We start from the raw sequence: 16,955 nt of genomic DNA, 5'->3' as shown, positions 1-16,955 counted from the left end.
GTCGACATTTGACAAGGCAAAGAAACAGAAGAAGCGTGTTCGATTTGAAGGAGTACCCAGTTCTTCTTCTTCTTCTTCTTTTGACAGTTCTTCTAGCTCTTCAGATTCGAGCGAAGAAGACAGAAAAGGTAAAAAGCGAAGCAAGAAACAAAGCTTCGGAAAGGGCAAGAAGAAGGCTACATCTCGCCTAGAGACTGATAGTTCTACTGAGGACTTGTCTAACAGACAGCTGAGATTCTGATCATAGAAACTTTTATGCGAACAAGAAGAATTTTTACAAAGCCAACCAGTATGACTTTCTCGAAGATGAAAGCAAGAAAGTCCGAGAGTTTAAGGAAGGTGGCCACTCGATCAAGTTTGATACTTTTCAGGATACTCAGATGCTTCGAAGGCTTTGTCTTTTATACAGCAGTTTGACATCGCTTTCACGGGAGGACGCTATTCAGAGCACTCCAAGATTCAGAGAGCTACCTCTTACCTTAAGGGGAATGCTCGTACTTGGTGGTCCACGCTTCTTTTAAACAAGAGTGCGCCAGTTAAATGGCTGAAATTTGAAAAGCTTTTTATTTCTTCTTGGTTGACGCAAGAATATGAACAAGATATACGAGCTGCTTGGAACCATCTTCGGATGACCAAGAAAGACACAATCAATGCTTATTGTGAAAGATTCTGGAGCTCTTTTCTACCTGCCTCTTCATTCAAGAAGATCTTGTTCAGAGAACAGATTGAGCGGTTTACCTTGGGTCTACCTACAGAGATCCGAGATTACTGCTTGGAACAGAAGTCACCTTCTATTCAGGAGTTGATGAGTCATGCGAAGCGGGGCTTTGCCATTCACTCTGGCAGTCTAACCTACCCCACAGATGAGGCCATGACACAACGAGCCGAACAGACTTCTGGGAATGAAAGTAGAAAGAAAAAGAGCAACCTAGAGAAAATTGATGCACGACCCAAGCTTACTCCTGAGAGAGAGCTCGCTTCATCAGAGAGGGGAAGTGCTTTGGATGCGGGGAACAGGGACATATCTCTGCGAAGTGCCCTAATAAGGCACAAAAAGAACAGAATGATAAAGACGACGACAGGTCTGAGAGTTCGAGAGCAGCTGAGGAATGTGGCAGAAAAGGCAGATAGAAAAGCAGAATTGGTACCACATGGCGTGGGACTTGCACCGAATCTAATGAATGAAAGTACAAACTTTGCCACTTTTGGGGCAAAGTGATGGATCAGGAAGTCTTTTGAAGGAGCCAAGGTCAACTTCTTTTCACTTGGAATTGGCGGCTCGATTTGGAATTACACCCGACAGACTGACGCCACAGGCGGAGGTAGTTCGACTGGCACCCGGATGGGATGTTGCCATTACACCAAGCATTGGCAAACTTCGTTTGCAATGACAGGGGTGTTCAGGGCGCGCGAGTGACGTTCTACTCAGGATCCCTTGGTACCACAAGAACTACGCCGTGGTTGACTACTGGGCCGAGAAAGGGACTTTGATAAATGAAGGGCTTCTAAAGATTGTACTTGATGAACTTCAGTTTCTTACTCATTCTTTTGGGAGAGAACTGAACGCTGGATAAAGGTTGAATATGTTTTGACCTGATCAAAAGAACGCCAAGATTTTTCTCCACACTCATGCCGATTGCTTTTCAGAGGTCCTGAAGATCAAACCATTGATCTGATACCTGGAAGCACGCCACCAAATCGGCCACCTTACCGTGTGAGCCGAGTACAGAATGAAAAGATTATGAACCCAGTGAAAGACCTCTTGGAAAAGGGTCTTGTCCAGCCTAGTACTTCACCGTATTGCTATCCAGTGTTGTTGGTTTTGAAGAAAGACGGATCTTGGAGAATGTGCATTGATTATAGCACTCTCAACGAAATCACCATCAAGAATAAATTTCCGACTCCTAGGATTGATGATATACTCGACAGGTTACAGGGATCCTCGTGCTTTAACAAGATTGACTTGAAGAGTGGATATCATCAGATCAGGATAGCACCAGGAGATGTCTACAAGACAGCTTTTTGGACGACTTTTGGGTTATTTGAGTTTTTGGTGATGCCTTTTGGCTTAACCAATGCTCCTGCGACATTTAAGCGGATGATGGACAGGATTTTTCGAGAGTACAGGCTATTTGTTGGCACTTTCTTTGACGACATCATTGTTTTCTCCAAGAATGAGGCAGAACACAGAGATCATCTGCTTCAGGTCTTTCAGGCATTACGAGATCACACGTTAGTGATTAATGCAAAGAAAAGTGAATTTTTCCTACTAGAGATACACTTTTTGGGACACATTGCGTCAACAGCAGGAGTGCAAATGGATCCGGCCAAGATAGAGACTATCCGTGATTGGCCCGACTTGAAAAATGTTCATGAAGTTAGAAGCTTCTTGGGACTGTGTTCGTACTACAGGCGGTTCATACGAAAGTTTGCAGAGGTTGCTTCCCCTTTGCATACCTTGACACAGAAAGGAGTACCTTTTTCGTGGGGACCCACAGAGGTGATTGCCTTTCGGACATTGAAAGAGAAATTCACTACGGGACCTATTTTGACTTTGCCGGACTTGCAGAAGTCATTTGAAGTATATTGTGATGCTTGTGGTCGTAGTCTGGGTGCGGTCTTGATGCAAGAAGGCCATGTCATAGCTTACGAGAGCCATTTGTTCTCTAGGCTAGAGATGACAGCACAGATCTATGAGAAAGAGCTTTTGGCGGTTATCCATGCTCTTACTCAGTGGCGGCATTACCTACTCGGAGCGGATTCTACTGTCTTTACAGACCATCAGAGTTTGCGCTACTTCTTGTCACAGAAGCAGCTTTCGGAAAAGCAGATGCGGTGGGCGAACATCTTGTCACAGTTCCACTTCCAGATTGTCCATGTGCAGGGACAAAAGAATGTGGTGTAAGATGCTTTGTCTTGGAAACCATTGGTTCTGGCTATTTCCGCGATACATCATAGGAGCTTCGAGGATATGGTCGATCAATATGCCACAGATACAGGTTTTGCAAATATTTTCACACGGATACGGGATGGGGAGACAGTAGTTGGATACTCCCTTCGGGAAGGCTACTTGATGAGAAAGACTATGTTGTGCGTTACACAGCCGTTGAGGGATAAGGTTATGACTGAATGCCACTGTCCACCTTTTACGGGTCACCGTGGCATTGCTACCATCATGAAAGGGGTAGAGAGATACTTCTTTGGGCCGAGACTCAAAAAGGATGTGGAAGAGTTTGTGCGCAGTTGCTTGGTATGCCAGAAGGTCAAGTTTGACAGGCATAAGGCACAGGGATTGTTACAGCCTTTACCCATAGCCACCCACCCCTGGGAAAATATTGAAATGGATTTCATTTTTGATCTCCCAAGAACACAGAATGATCACGACGATTTTCCGATTACATGGCACGCCTGAGACGATTGTCTCCGACAGAGACCCCAGATTTATGAGTTTGTTTTGGAAGGCAATTTGGAAGAACATTGGCACGTGGTTGCAGTTCTCGTCATCGTTACACTTGCAGATTGACGGGCAATTTGAGATTGCCAATTCAGTGATTTTAGATTTATTGAAGTCTTGTATCTCGGATCAGAAGACTCAATGGGAAAAGAACTTACCTTTGGTGGAATTTGCCTACAATAACACGATACACTCTTCGACAGGGAAGACGGCATGTGAGATTGTTGAAAGTGCTGCGAAGGTTCCATCCTTCCTGAGCACGAAAGATTAGATATTTGAAGCGGATGAATATTCGCGAGTTTTTGCTAACGGCTTTTGCCAAGGTTCGCGAGACTTTGCAGGAGTCTCAAGAACGACAGAAAAAGGCAGCGGATCGCCATCGTCGCGACTTGAAAGTGAAGGAGGATGATTGGATGCTCTTACTTTTGAGAAGGCACGCCTACGAAAGAAAAAGGGAAAGGAGAGGCTTTTTCCAAAGCTTAGTATGCGATACTACGGACCTTTCTAGATCACTGACAAGATAAATGATGTCTCCTTCCGATTGAAACTGGCAGATACTTGGAGGATTCACAATGCATTGCATGTGAGTCTCTTGAACCTTGTTAAGGGTGATGTGCCTGATGATGGAGAGCCTGATGAGCAACCCGAAGTGGAAGAAAACAAGGAGATCCTTGTTCCTGAACAGATTTTGGCACATAAAGATATGAAGAAAGGTAAAGTCCGAAGGCGGTTCTTGGTTTAGTTCAAGAACTTTCCTGCATTTGATGCGAAGTGGATGGAGGAGGAGGACCTAGCAGATACTCCTCGGATTGTGAAACTTTACCTCGATGTTTTGGTTTAGCATAGTCTACTCCAAACGGAACCCAGAAACTCAGCTTGGCCGAAGATCTGGTGCAGTGTGATGCACAAGAGGGGAGTTACTCCGCTCCTTTGTCAACAGATGCCTCGATTTTGATACTAAAGTCACTGATATCTCTTTGAGCTTCAGGGATACTGAGAGCTGACAGTATTTTGCTGGATAACTTTATGAAATGGAATTCCTGATAATGATACTAATTTGTTCTTGACTTCTTGTGAGTGCAGGAACTGATAGACGAAATGACTGCAACATTTTGGTTTGATTGATCTCGAATAGACATGGTTGCAATAGGGGTTAGTCAATCGGACATCGTTGAGGTCCCGATTGGACCTAGATGTGATTGCTAGCTACATTGCCGATAAATCATGGTCTAAGATCCGAATAAATGTTGAATGTCATGTGATGTCCTTTGATGTCTGGCGTAATTGCGGTCGATTACAATGCTTTCAAGAGGGGGTTATGTCACAAAGTGATGACGTGGCGGATAGCAGAAACCCTAATTTCTGCCAGAAACCCTAAAATTCTTGCAAACCCTAATTTCTGCCAGAAACCCTAATTTCCGGAAATCGTGGATGCTGAAAAAAATAAAAAATAAAAATAAATTTTGAAAATGATGAGCGACGCGAATTTTGCTTTTTTTTTTATAAAAAAAGAGAAAAGACTCTCTAAGAGAGAGAGAGAGAACTGATGCTTTTTATTTTAAAAGATTTTGGGACTCTGGTTTTGGGCATCCCTTGTAATCTTTAAATTAGTGGTGAGGGCCTCACTTCTCAGAGCATCTGGACGCAGAGTCTGAGAGTGAAACCCTAGCCACTCTCTTGTACTTTGATTTGATTAATATAAAAGGAAATACCGAAAGGGGCGCCCGTCTTTGGGGCCAATATCTCTAGGCACGGAACTCCACCGGGCCAGTGTACATCTATTGTGATCTGTGACTTGTTTTGAAGTGGTTATTTGGTGCTGTCGCGGTTGATTCTTGACTTGGAGTGTCCAAGTCTGTTACAGTGGCTGTACGGACAACCTAGAATTTACGCTGACATGATGACGTGGCAGCAGTACGGATTTCCGCGTTTCTTGTTGGCAAGTGCAGATGTGGCAGGTGTACGGATTTCTGTATTTTACGCTCGCAGCTTTTTGGGCTCAATGCTTTTGGGTCTGATGCTTTTGAGCTTGTAGCTTTTCATGTAGCTGCTTTTCATAGGCCAAAAGCCTTTAAATATCATTCTCTGGCATGCTTCCTGGAGAAGGTGCATAGTTAGGGGTACCGGTGTTGTATCGAGTTCAAGCAATATAAAGAAATACCGAAAGGGGCACCAAGGTTTGGGGCCAATGCTCTCTTGGGGTGGAACTCCGCCACTCCCCGTCTCGTGTGTTGTGCACTCTCTATCTCTTTCAGTTCAGTTGTTATTTGAAGTACTTATAGTTGTTTAGTCTGTTCTTTTCCGTTGGCACGTGGTGTGTGTCCCCTTGACAATGGTATTAAAGCTTCAGGCGTGTGCTTTTCTAAAAGCATACCGATCCTACCAAAGAGCAGACAGAGCGAGATGGCGCTTCTAAGTTTCACATAGAAATTTATCAAAGTTTCTTCATGGCCCGTACTCGGACTTATTAGCCACTCCCACCCTTACTTCATCGCGCATAGGGTGCACTCCCGTCTTCATTACTCTGTCTTACAGGGCATAAGCCATAAAGATCACTTGCAAGAGAAGGATCAAGGATTTTTTTTCAAGTCGCTGTTTTACTTCTCAGAGGCAGTGCCATGTAGTGGTGGATGTCTATAGCTACCAAGCCGCACACTCCAAGCACCTGCTTCTGGTAGAGGGGTATATTGAAATGCTTGCCACGGAAACTCCAACAGATTACAACTTGCAGTCTTTGGGCATCTTTCAACAGATGTCTCGATAACCTTGGAGGTCCAGTGTGATTTCTATATCTTTGGGCTATCATCATTGCCACAGGAACAGTTGTTGAGGCTTGTTTCAACTATTTGGACCATGTTGCGGTCGGCTACAACCTTAAAGCTTATGGAAGAAATTCAACCCTAATCTTGGTGCAGGTTTCAAGATGGAAAGCTGCTTGTCTTTTCGAGCTCAACTGATGTCGAGATTGCTCTTAAGTTTGAGTTCTATGTGAGAACTTGTTTGGTGATCCTCTTTGGAATTTGTTTGAAATGGATGGTATTTGTTTTGAACGTGTCTTGGTGCCGATTTGAATTGTTTTGTCACATGCACATCTAACCCTATGTGCATGTGGACAAGCTACTTCATGACAAGGGTTCAATTAGCTTAGGAAGTGTTTTGGCACCTTTGTGAGTCTGTTCGCAGACCGTGCATGTCTAGACACTTAAGAGTAGTTGTATTTCCTCTAGTTGCACACAGCATGATCATCAGATTACAGTCAGTACCCATCAGGAGCATTCTATGTGATTCCTTATTTTAGCCGTTTTTCACTTATTATTATTATTAAGTGACTTTAATGGGAAACTGGGTAGGGCAATTTTGCAAGTGAGTGTATAAGAAAAGCTAGTACTAGCACTTTCTGGCAGAAGGGGCAGTAGGGAACTAAGTTTTGGCAGTGCACCTTCTCAGCAAGACCAGCAAGGGAACATAGCATTTCAGCCAAGACGAAGAAGAAGACTGATCAGCCCTAGCGTTTTTGCACATTGCAAGATCTGCTAGCGTCTTTCAGCGATAGAGCCAAATCTGCCCTAGCGTTTTTGGATCAGCCTAAAGCCCTAGCATTTTGCAGATTTCAGCCTTATGACATCGCGACATGGTCCATGCGGTAGCAGATCTTCACCGCATCGTTTTCCCCGCGACAGATCAGCTAGCGTTAGCAGATTCTTGCAGATCTGCAGCGATAAGTTTTTAGCCATACGACAGTCCATCATTTTCAGATTTAGACCCCAGATCAACCAGCGTTTACAGATTCAGCCCGCTATTCGCAGATTTCAGCATCTGCATTTTCAGCACGTTGTCGTCGCATCGTCGTCACCGACATAGAGTTAGAATTTAGCAGATACAAGATTTATAGATTTCAGCCCTTTGCGTTTTCAGATTTCAGCCCGTCTCGTCGCCGTCCTCATTGTCGTCGACATCGTTGGCAAGTCCGTTGCATTTAGACCATTGTACGAGATTTGTGCAATCAATAGCATAGACTTCTCTCGCCATCGAGAGTGGGGCCCTTGGAGGAGGGTTTGACAACATTCTGGTGTCATATTCTTCTCTCTCTATCTCTCAGTCTCAGCACCTTCATTCACAGTGTTTACCACTTTGTTGTGATCATTTGTACTCTTTCACTAAAGGAACGGAAGGCTCTCCCTTCCGTAAGTAAAAGGAACCCTTGAGCACAGTTCGGAGCACTCATCTTGAGCAAAGTTCAACATTCACTTCCGCTGCACCTTACATTGGTATCAAAGCTTTGACAGTGTTCTGTATCACTCAAGGAAAGAACCACAATAATTTTTTTTGCTTGTTGCAGTCGCACGTAACCAAAGTCCACTTGGGCGTGTCGATTCCTAATCGTGTTTTTGAAGAGTGACAGGAAACCCAAGAAAGAAGAGCTTGTCCAGCCTCCCCTTGTTTCTCTTTTCACTCATTGAGAGTGGACCGTGCACTTAGCGGCCGGCCAATTGACGTGAGGTGGAAAAAAGCAACCTCAGTGTGAGCGCAATGTCGCCAAGGGGTGCGCCCGCGGGAAAGAGAAGAGCTTGGGTAAGAGAACATCCTTCTCTAACTGTAAGGTAGGCGTGCCCCTTTCTTTCAGTCGGGCCTACTTCCAAGACAAGGTCAAGGCGCGGTTCTTGCCACCTTAGTACCTAGCGCGATTAAAAGAAGATTGGCGTAATCTTAAGGAGAATGGTACTCTAGTCATGTCTTTTTCTAACCGTGTTTTACAGCTTGGCACCCAATTACGCAAATCGGATGCGAAGCGCAAAGAGGCTTTCGTTTTCGGGCTGGACGACTATATCAGGTTTGATGTGGAAGTCTTCGATCTCGTAGATCTCAACAAGGCGGTAGCGATGGCTCTCGCACAGGAGATGAAGCACAATAAGGGAAAGCCTAAGGAGAATAAGACTTTGCAAAGTACTTCTCAGACTTCTCAAAACCCTCAGAACGGTAAGAATGGGAACTCTTCTAACCAATCTTCCTCTAGTCTCTCATAAAAGAACTCACACAATGAATCTAAGGGTAAAGCTAACACAATTGCTAAACCTAAGCTCACCCCAAATGAAAAAGCAGCACAAGGCATTTTAGGAGGATACATCACGTTAGAAGAACAAAGCATTTATTCTAAGGAAGGTCGATGTTATCATTGTCACATCAAGGGTCACATAAAAAGAACATGTCCTAAGATTGAATCTAGCGAATCTAAAGAACCCACATTCTCTCTTAATGCCATCAATGAGAACACGAGTATGACCCAAGTTTCACATGATTCTCCCATTGATGAGTCTCTCATTTAGTGTTATGGTCATGTGAAGGGTCATCGTTTTGTCATATTGTTTGATCCGAGCAGTATGCATAATGTGATAAGTGACTCTCTTGTCGAAAGAGCCTGCTTGGAGGTTAGCAAGACATCTCCTTTCGAGGTGTCGGGCTTCGCTCTCAGTATGGACTCTCTCATCACGCAAGAGTGCCTTGATGTGTTGTTCACTGTTCAACAAGCGTCCTTCCGTAGAAAATTTGTAGTATGTCCTCTTTCAGGATGTGATATGCTTTTAGGCATTCAATGGTTTCGTGAGCATAACTCTCTCATTGATTGGACAGCCAATACTTTCACTTTTAATGCCAAAAGTGACTCTCCCATTGTCATAGGAAGTTGTTCATTCTTCATCTCTCATTTCTAATGTGCAAGCGAAACTTGAAAAGAATTAGGAGAAGGAAACTCTCTCAGTCTTTTCTTCTCCCAAGCACGACACATATGTTTTGCATGATAAAGATGTGATTATTCACAATGATGTTCACAAGGATGATGGTTTGGTTGATGCTTTTTCTAGTGAAGCTAACCTCATTGCAGATTCGATCAATCACGAAGAACCGATCTTGGCTCTCGAGTCAAGATCTAAGGAACCCCCACAGTAAGTATTGTGTATGCGCATGATTAGTCAGTACGCATTGTTCGAGTGTTTCATTCGTGACGGTTTCCTGTATTTTAGTCACCGTCTTTTATGTGTTCCCTTTTCATAGGCATGCCATATTGTACGATGAACATGATTCACTCATGAATGAGCACGGCTATATGCGGATTACTCATGAAAAGATGAAATGTTTGCATTCAAGGAATTCACATTCCATGTCTCTTCCTTGGCATTACACAGTATCCGAAAGAGCACAAGAAGGATTGAGCATCAAGCATCGTCATTTACATTGTGATTTGCCACAATTGATTGATTTAGATCAGAAGTCAAGATTCGACCCCATTTTTTGCGTTTGATTGATGAACGGTTTGACACTCGGTCTCTTTGTTCATCTACATTGCATGCACAATCTTTAAAGAAGACTAGAATTTTTCGAGCCACTTTACATGGAATGGGTATGTTCATGTTTTTGTGTTGGAAGTGGTTTCAAGAATTGTCCTCCTCGGAGATTCTTGAAGAAGGTAGATCCACGACTATAGCCGAAGTTGGAGCTTTGACATAGCCACAGATGACTTTGTGTCGCTTTCGGCGCGGCCCACAGAAGCAAGCGTTGCATACCTTCGACGCCATACAGTTCGGTACCAATACCTCACATTAAAAAGGAGGGGATGTTACGTGTACATCTAACCCTATGTGCATGTGGACAAGCTACTTCATGACAAGGGTTCAGTTAGATTTGGAAGTGTTCTGGCACTTTTGCGAGTCTGTTCGTAGACCGTGCATGTCCAGACACTTAGAGTAGGTGCATTTCCTTTGGTTGCACACAACATGATCATCAAATTACAATCAATACCCATCAGGAGCACCCATCAAGAGCATTTTACAGTGCATAGAACCCATTTTCCCTATTTTAGACATTTTTCACTTATTATTATTAAGTGTCTTTGTTGGGAAACTTGGTAGGGCAATTTTGCAAGTGACTATATAAAAAAAGCTAGCGGTAGCACTTTCTGGCAGAAGAGGCATCGGGGAACCAAGTTCTGGCAGTGCACCTTCTCAGCAAGACCAGCAAGGGAACATAGCGTTTCAGCCAAGACGAAGAAGAAGACCTAGCGTTTTTGCACATTGCAAGATCTGCTAGCGTTTTTCAGCGACAGAGCCAAATCTGCCCTAGCGTTTTTGGATCAGCCGAAAGCCCTAGCGTTTTGCAGATTAAAGCCTTACGACATCGCGACATGGTCCTTGCAGTAGCAGATCTTCACCGCATCATTTCCCCGCGACAGATCTGCCCTAGCATTAGCAGGTTCTTGCAGATCTGCAGCGATCAGTTTTCAGCCATACGACAGTCCATCGTTTTCAGATTTAGACCCCAGATCAGCCAGGGTTTACAGATTCAGTCCGCTATTCGCAGATTTCAGCATCTGCGTTTTCAGCGCGTCGTCATCGCATTGTCATCACCACCGTCATCACCAACATAGAGTCAGAATTCAGCAGATACAAGATTTGCAGATTTCAGCCCTTAGCGTTTTCAGATTTCAGCCCGTCTCGTAGCCGTCCTCGAGATCATCGACAAGTGCATTGTATTTAGACCATTGTACGAGATTTGTGCAATCAATAGCATAGACTTCTCTCGCCATCGAGAGTGGCCCTTGGAGGAGGGTTTGACAACATTTTGGTGTCGTATTCTCTCTCTCTATCTCTCAGTCTCAGCACCTTCATTCACAGTGTTTACCACTTTGTTGTGATCATTTGCACTCTCTCGCTAAAGGAACGGAAGGCTCTCCCTTCCGTAAGTAAAAGGTACCCTTGAGCACAGTTCAGAGCACTCTTATCTTGAGCAAAGTTCAACATTCACTTCTGTTGCACCTTACATGTTTGACTCTAGTTTTAATACGGGTTCAATGATTGGTGATTTTACTCCCGGGTGGAGGGGTAGTGAGAAATGATGCTTGAGAATGCTTGCTCATACTCATGGGCCGGACCTGGATGGTTATTTACGGGGGGAGTATTAAGAAGTTAGAGCAGTGATTACTCTCAGCACCTCCAAACGATGCAGGTTGCGATCTGGGGGCGTTTGGTTGTAGATGGCCTCTATATCTCATGGCCCGGACCTATTTAGGTTATTTGCAGTAGGAGTGATGAGGGAGTCGTTGAACAGCTCATGGTCCGGACCAAGATGGTTATTTGCATGGGGAGTGTTCATCGATGGCTTTATGTTTCTGTCTTGTAACATGCATATGTGAGCATTTGTGTTGCATCGTGATGTGCCAACCATTAAATACTCCTTATTGGATGAGATTTTTTTGGAAAACCAACAACCCAAGATATCAAGAGTTCCAAAATGGAATGAGACTTGTTATTGGATGAGATTCTTCGAGCTCCGATTTGGAATGAGAAAATTGATTGTCCCTCGGAAATTTTTGAGCTAACTTGAGTTGTTTTGCAGATATGTCGTAATCGTGGCGGACGCTTACTTTCTTTCAAGAAGGAGGGATGTCACAAACTACTGACGTGTCAAACCACTAAAAAACAGAGCCAACCTGTAGGTCCCGACCGAGAAGCCTAACCCCTAGAAGCAGTAGAAGAAGCAGAAGAAGTTACCATCAACTTATGGGACCCCGTCCGATGGGGCCCAAGTACCACAAAGACAACCCACGCACAAAAGAGTTAAAAACTGATGATGTGGCAATTGTATGGACAACTCAGAATTTACGGTGACATGATGACGTGGCAGCAGTACGGATTTCCGCGTTTTGCACTGGCAAGTGTTGACGTGGCAAGTGTACGGATTTCCGTAATTCACGTTGGCAGCTTTTTGGGCTCAACGCTTTTGAACGTGATGCTTTTGAGTTTGTAGCTTTTCATGTAACTGCTTTTCGTAGGCCAAGGGCCTTTTTAATATGAGCCAAGGGCCCATTCTTTGGCATGCTTCTTGGAGAAGGTGCAGAGTCTGGAGTACCGGCGTTGTACCGAGTTCAAGCAATATAAAGAAATATTGAAAGGGGCGCCAAGGTTTGGGTCAGTGCTCTCTTGGGGTGGAACTCCGCCACTCCCCGTCTCGTGTGTTGTGCACTCTCTATCTCTTTTAGTTCAATTGTTATTTGAAGTGCTTAAAGTTGCTCAATCTGTTCTTTTTCGTTGGCACGTGGTGCTTGTTCCCGTGATAGAGCTTGCTAGCATTTCGTGTCACACTCTCTCTCTCTCACTAGCGTTCTTGTGTGTTGGACCTCCTCTCTCTAGCGTTTTTCTCACCAACGTTCTCTCTCTCTCTCTCTCTCTCTCTCTCTCTCGCTTAGCCAACGATCCCCTTCTCTCTCTAGTGCTTCCCTTCCCATCCGTGTTGACACCCTTGTTTGCAGGTTTCACTTGCAAGTCGGCTACCCGTGCTCGTACATGGGGGCGGTACATGATAGGAGGTCGTTTCCGAGGAGATTTGTCATGATAGATCTGAGATCCATTCAAATTAATGAAATCAAGTCTCTTTGTTTACTAGGTTTGCTTGCAATTGCAGACGAGATCATCACCGGATTCACTCTTTTTCGTTGCACCTTAGACATTCTCTACAATCTGTGCTTGCCACCTCTAGAATTATTACTTGGCCTGGCAAAGAGCACCTTCGCCGACAATTGAACTGTATTGCAAGACTTGATATTGTTTACCTCTTTGATACTGTGTTGCCACAACGCAGCCAGCTTCTCTCTTTTCATAGGGTGTGGCATCGATGTCGTATCCCTCGTGGATATCGAGCTATTTGGGAGTGACTTTGTGGTTGGTATTCTTCTTTTCATGTGCTCCGTGCCTTAATTGTTGACAAGCCTTGGCAAGATTGGAAAGTCCAAGGCAAAAAGCCCATTATTGCCAATTTTGCAAAATTATGTCTATCACTCTCTTATTGGACGACAGCATTGGTTGGTTGACAATGCCAACAAGTCTTGGCGGGTCAAGAAATTGGCTGCTTGGTGGAGAGATGTATTGTTTTGAGGCTGGCATACTCAACTTCCCTAAAAGGGAAAGGTGTTTCTTTGGCGGGCTATGGTGGAAGAGCTTGCATTGGGAGTGAGTTTGCACTGTTGTCTTTCCAATGGCATGTGTTTCTTTTGCACCACTTTCAGAGAAGACAATAGACATCGCTTCATTACTTGCCCTCTTGCCAAGAAACTATGGGCCTTTGTTTCACTCCTCTAGTTTCATGTTTTTGGTGAATCTTTTTCTCCTCATGACTGGGTTTTGGAAAAGCGCTCTCATGCATGCCATCCTCAGCATTCTTAGTTGCTTTTTGATATGCTTCGTTACTGGGGTTTTTGGTATCATTGGAGCATGCGGGATGCCTTTATTTTGGATGGTGCACATGGTGTTCAACAGCATGTATTCAGGTTGAGAGGTAATTTGCTTTGGAATGTTTCTTCGCTCTCAACTGCTGGGGTCATTCCTGTGGCAAATGCACAGATCTGGAAGGATGGCATCTTGACGGTGGCATTCATTGCTTGATCGTCAAGCATGACTGCTTTGCCATCTTGGTCATGGGCTTTCGTGTTCATGTCCAATATTCTAGCCTTTGTATTTGATTGTTGGAAGGGTCGTTTAACGTTGTACATTTCTTTTAGGTAAATCAATACGATTACACATTACGAACAAAAAAAAGAGGTCAATGATTTTCCCTTTTCAATTGTGCAGGTTGGACAATGGATTTGAAGACTGGTCTTTCCTCTTAACTTTTGCGTCTTGCGTAATGGATATGAGAAGTGTCAAAAATGGCCTCTTTGAAGTGCCTGTAGTCGTCATTTGCAGACATTCACCGCTTTTGCAGCCTAAACTTAGCTGGAGCAGCACAATAAAGGTGGCAGTGCAACATGTGAAGGAAGATGTTCCAAATGAATGTGTGGAGAAAAACACTGCGAACTCTAGAATACAGGCAAGTGAGATGTGCTTGTGTGCTGGCATACTACCGCCGGAACAGCCCTCAAAGGATGAAGACTATGCAAAAAGTTTGATTGATCAAAATAAGGGCATTGTAGAAGTTGGGGCTGCTTGGCCAACATGCCACCGGAAGTCGTTGTGGCTGCACATTGTTTGGCATGATGTGAGCGCTTTGCTTGAAGTCGACCGCAGGTCCAAGGACCAACATCCAAATGCTGTGACAGTGACCTATGTCCTTCTGATTGGTGCTCAATTTGTCGAGGCATTCATTATCTACCAGCAACGTCGTCAGCTTTTGATGTCCTCGTCAATCTTGCCATTTCATGAGCAGCAGGTTGAACATGAAATCAAGTTACTAGTTGTAGACACTATGAAAATTTTGCAAAACCACCCACAGCTCAAGGTTAACCAGACCGATGATGTGGAAGAACGTGTGCTTGTCAACATTATGAACATCTTAGTGGACATGCAGCTATCCGATGACAAGAAGGTGCCATTGTTATCAGGAAGTTGTGGTACCGTGGTTTCAGGCGATTATTTGCGTATTCTGAAACACAAGGTGCTTGGTGAACTTGTAGTACTTCTGCAAAATGTTCTTGCTCTTAGGGTCCCCTCCAAGGATGCTATTGACTTTAGTAGGCTGGATGAAAGGAAGGAGGGGGCAAAGGAGAGAGTTTTCTGTATGCAGAGGGCAGTGCTTGACATAGTAGAGCTATTGAGGCATACATCACAGGCAGGCGATTCATGCACAGAGACTTATCTTGAAGATGAATTGTCAACGACTTCCTTCGATCTGATTGGAACACATGGAGGAAGAGAAAAGATGAACAAATGCATACAAGAGCAAATGGTCCAGATCCAGTGGAACTGGTTGCTTGCGGTTCTGGGAAAGAAAGACCCTGTGTGCTTAGAAAATATTCTTTGTTGTATTCAGGATGAGGATAAGCGCCGGCTTCTTAAGGTGATGGCAGGGCCTCTTGATCTTGTACATCATGAGAGCGATGAAGAACTTGATGAGGAGCGTATGAAGAGGGGTGCTTCGACAAGCACAGACTCTGTTGCAAAAGGCAACCTAGGAGGGCATAGACCAGGAGTTGTTGAAGTTAATGATAGTGGTTCATGTGGCTACAATGCAGATTCCAATGATGGGGATTTAGGCGAACAGGGGAGTGAGCGAAAACAACATTCCCAGAGTGAAGATACGAACCAAGGGGACAAGCGTGCCTTCACTGGGTCTGCTAGAACTGATCCAGCTTGTTGCCAAACTGCAGGTGCGAATGAGGGTGGAGGCAAATCTGCTCTGGAGTATATTGAGCAGCACATAGAAGAAAGCCATATGCAAGGGCAAGAGCATATAATACAAGAGCATTTGTGTGCAAACGAGGGTGGAGGCCAATCCACTGCTGAGTATTTTGAACAGCATGTAGAAAATAGACATATGCAAGGACAACAGGCTGGAGAACTTACAAAAGACAGTGGTACACAAGGACGAGGGGCAAGGGGACCCTCAGAATCTGAAGAGCATGTGCCCACTGAAATCCAAGTATGTAAAACTGGCAGAGATTCGGACAAGAACGTGGCTTCTCCGCAGGCTTTGATTTTACATGATGATGGTGATTCTGATGCCGAGTACCGTTTGCGGACCCAACAGCTGCAGGCTCATGTGTGTACCAATTCGTCAGGAGGTTTGCAGACAACAAACCAGGCCACTGCTTGTGAGACACTGATAGATTCACATATTCTGGATTACAATTGCTCATCTTATGTGGGGAGCTGTAGTCAACCCATTGCCTCTAGTGACAATGATGGGGATGATGATCTTCGAGATGATGTTAGCAAAGCCAGGCGCCGAAAGCGGAGAAATCGCAAGATGCATAGGGTGAAGGAAAATCAGAACCTGCCATCATCATGCTCTCCTCAATCTCATCTGTGGAAGTCGCGATTTGCAACAAGAAAGATTTGGCTATTGGTGGCAATGGCCTTCATTTTTGGGTCCACTATGGTTGGGATTTTGTGGTTCCAATCCGACTTCGGCTCAAATTCCAAAACCAGGGAGGGCAGGTCCTTTGCAAGAGGCTATCTGCCTTAAAAGAGTTGATTAAGCACAATTAGATACTGGCGTGTGACCCATCCTACATCTCTAGTCTTCCTCTCTTATCTCACACATGCACACATACATAAAAATACCGGTTGAAGATAAAAATACATTAAACAGCTGTGTTTTATATCTGGATTCTTTGCTTCCATCACAGAGTCCTATAGATACCTACTACAGACAACTACAAATACATGTAGGAAAACAACAGAAATCCAAATACATTTCTAGAAAGATTGCAAACTGTAACCACTTATGCGAATGCAATGCCTTCATTTTGAGACAACAAAGTCATCTAGATTTCTGCGCTTGTCCATCATGCGGCTTTAAAGATCCATTAGTTTCAATGAATTTTGGTCTTCCCCCCTCTCTCAATGATTATACATTGGCAACATGGATTATCTTTGTGCACATGACCTGATGTTGCTCCATCACATCAAATTCACAATCTTACCCACATGGCTATGAAATCTTAAGATACTAATCTCGGGATCCCAAAATCAGTTTTTATCTCGAGATTAGTTATCAAGATGAACAAACCCCAATAAGT

General features: G+C 44.2%; 1 protein-coding gene across 1 annotated transcript in view; it reads left to right on the top strand.

Annotated features, from left to right (window-relative positions):
* The window catches only part of LOC147464488 (uncharacterized), a 31,888-nt gene extending 15,157 nt beyond the window's left edge, over positions 1–16,731 (top strand). The window contains exon 2 of the mRNA XM_086509353.1: positions 14,068–16,731. Within this exon, the coding sequence (XP_086365479.1) occupies positions 14,123–16,399 (2,277 nt within the window). The 5' untranslated portion in view covers positions 14,068–14,122 and the 3' untranslated portion in view covers positions 16,400–16,731. The remainder of the gene's footprint in view (positions 1–14,067) is intronic.
* The last annotated feature ends 224 nt before the right edge of the window (positions 16,732–16,955 follow it).

This window comes from Adiantum capillus-veneris, chromosome 1 (assembly GCF_014529385.1).
Source record: "Adiantum capillus-veneris isolate H3 chromosome 1, ASM1452938v2, whole genome shotgun sequence".
NCBI classification, from domain to species: Eukaryota; Viridiplantae; Streptophyta; class Polypodiopsida; order Polypodiales; family Pteridaceae; genus Adiantum; species Adiantum capillus-veneris.
The sequence above is the reverse complement of the archived record's forward strand: the minus strand, read 5'-3'. Positions and strand labels throughout refer to the sequence as shown.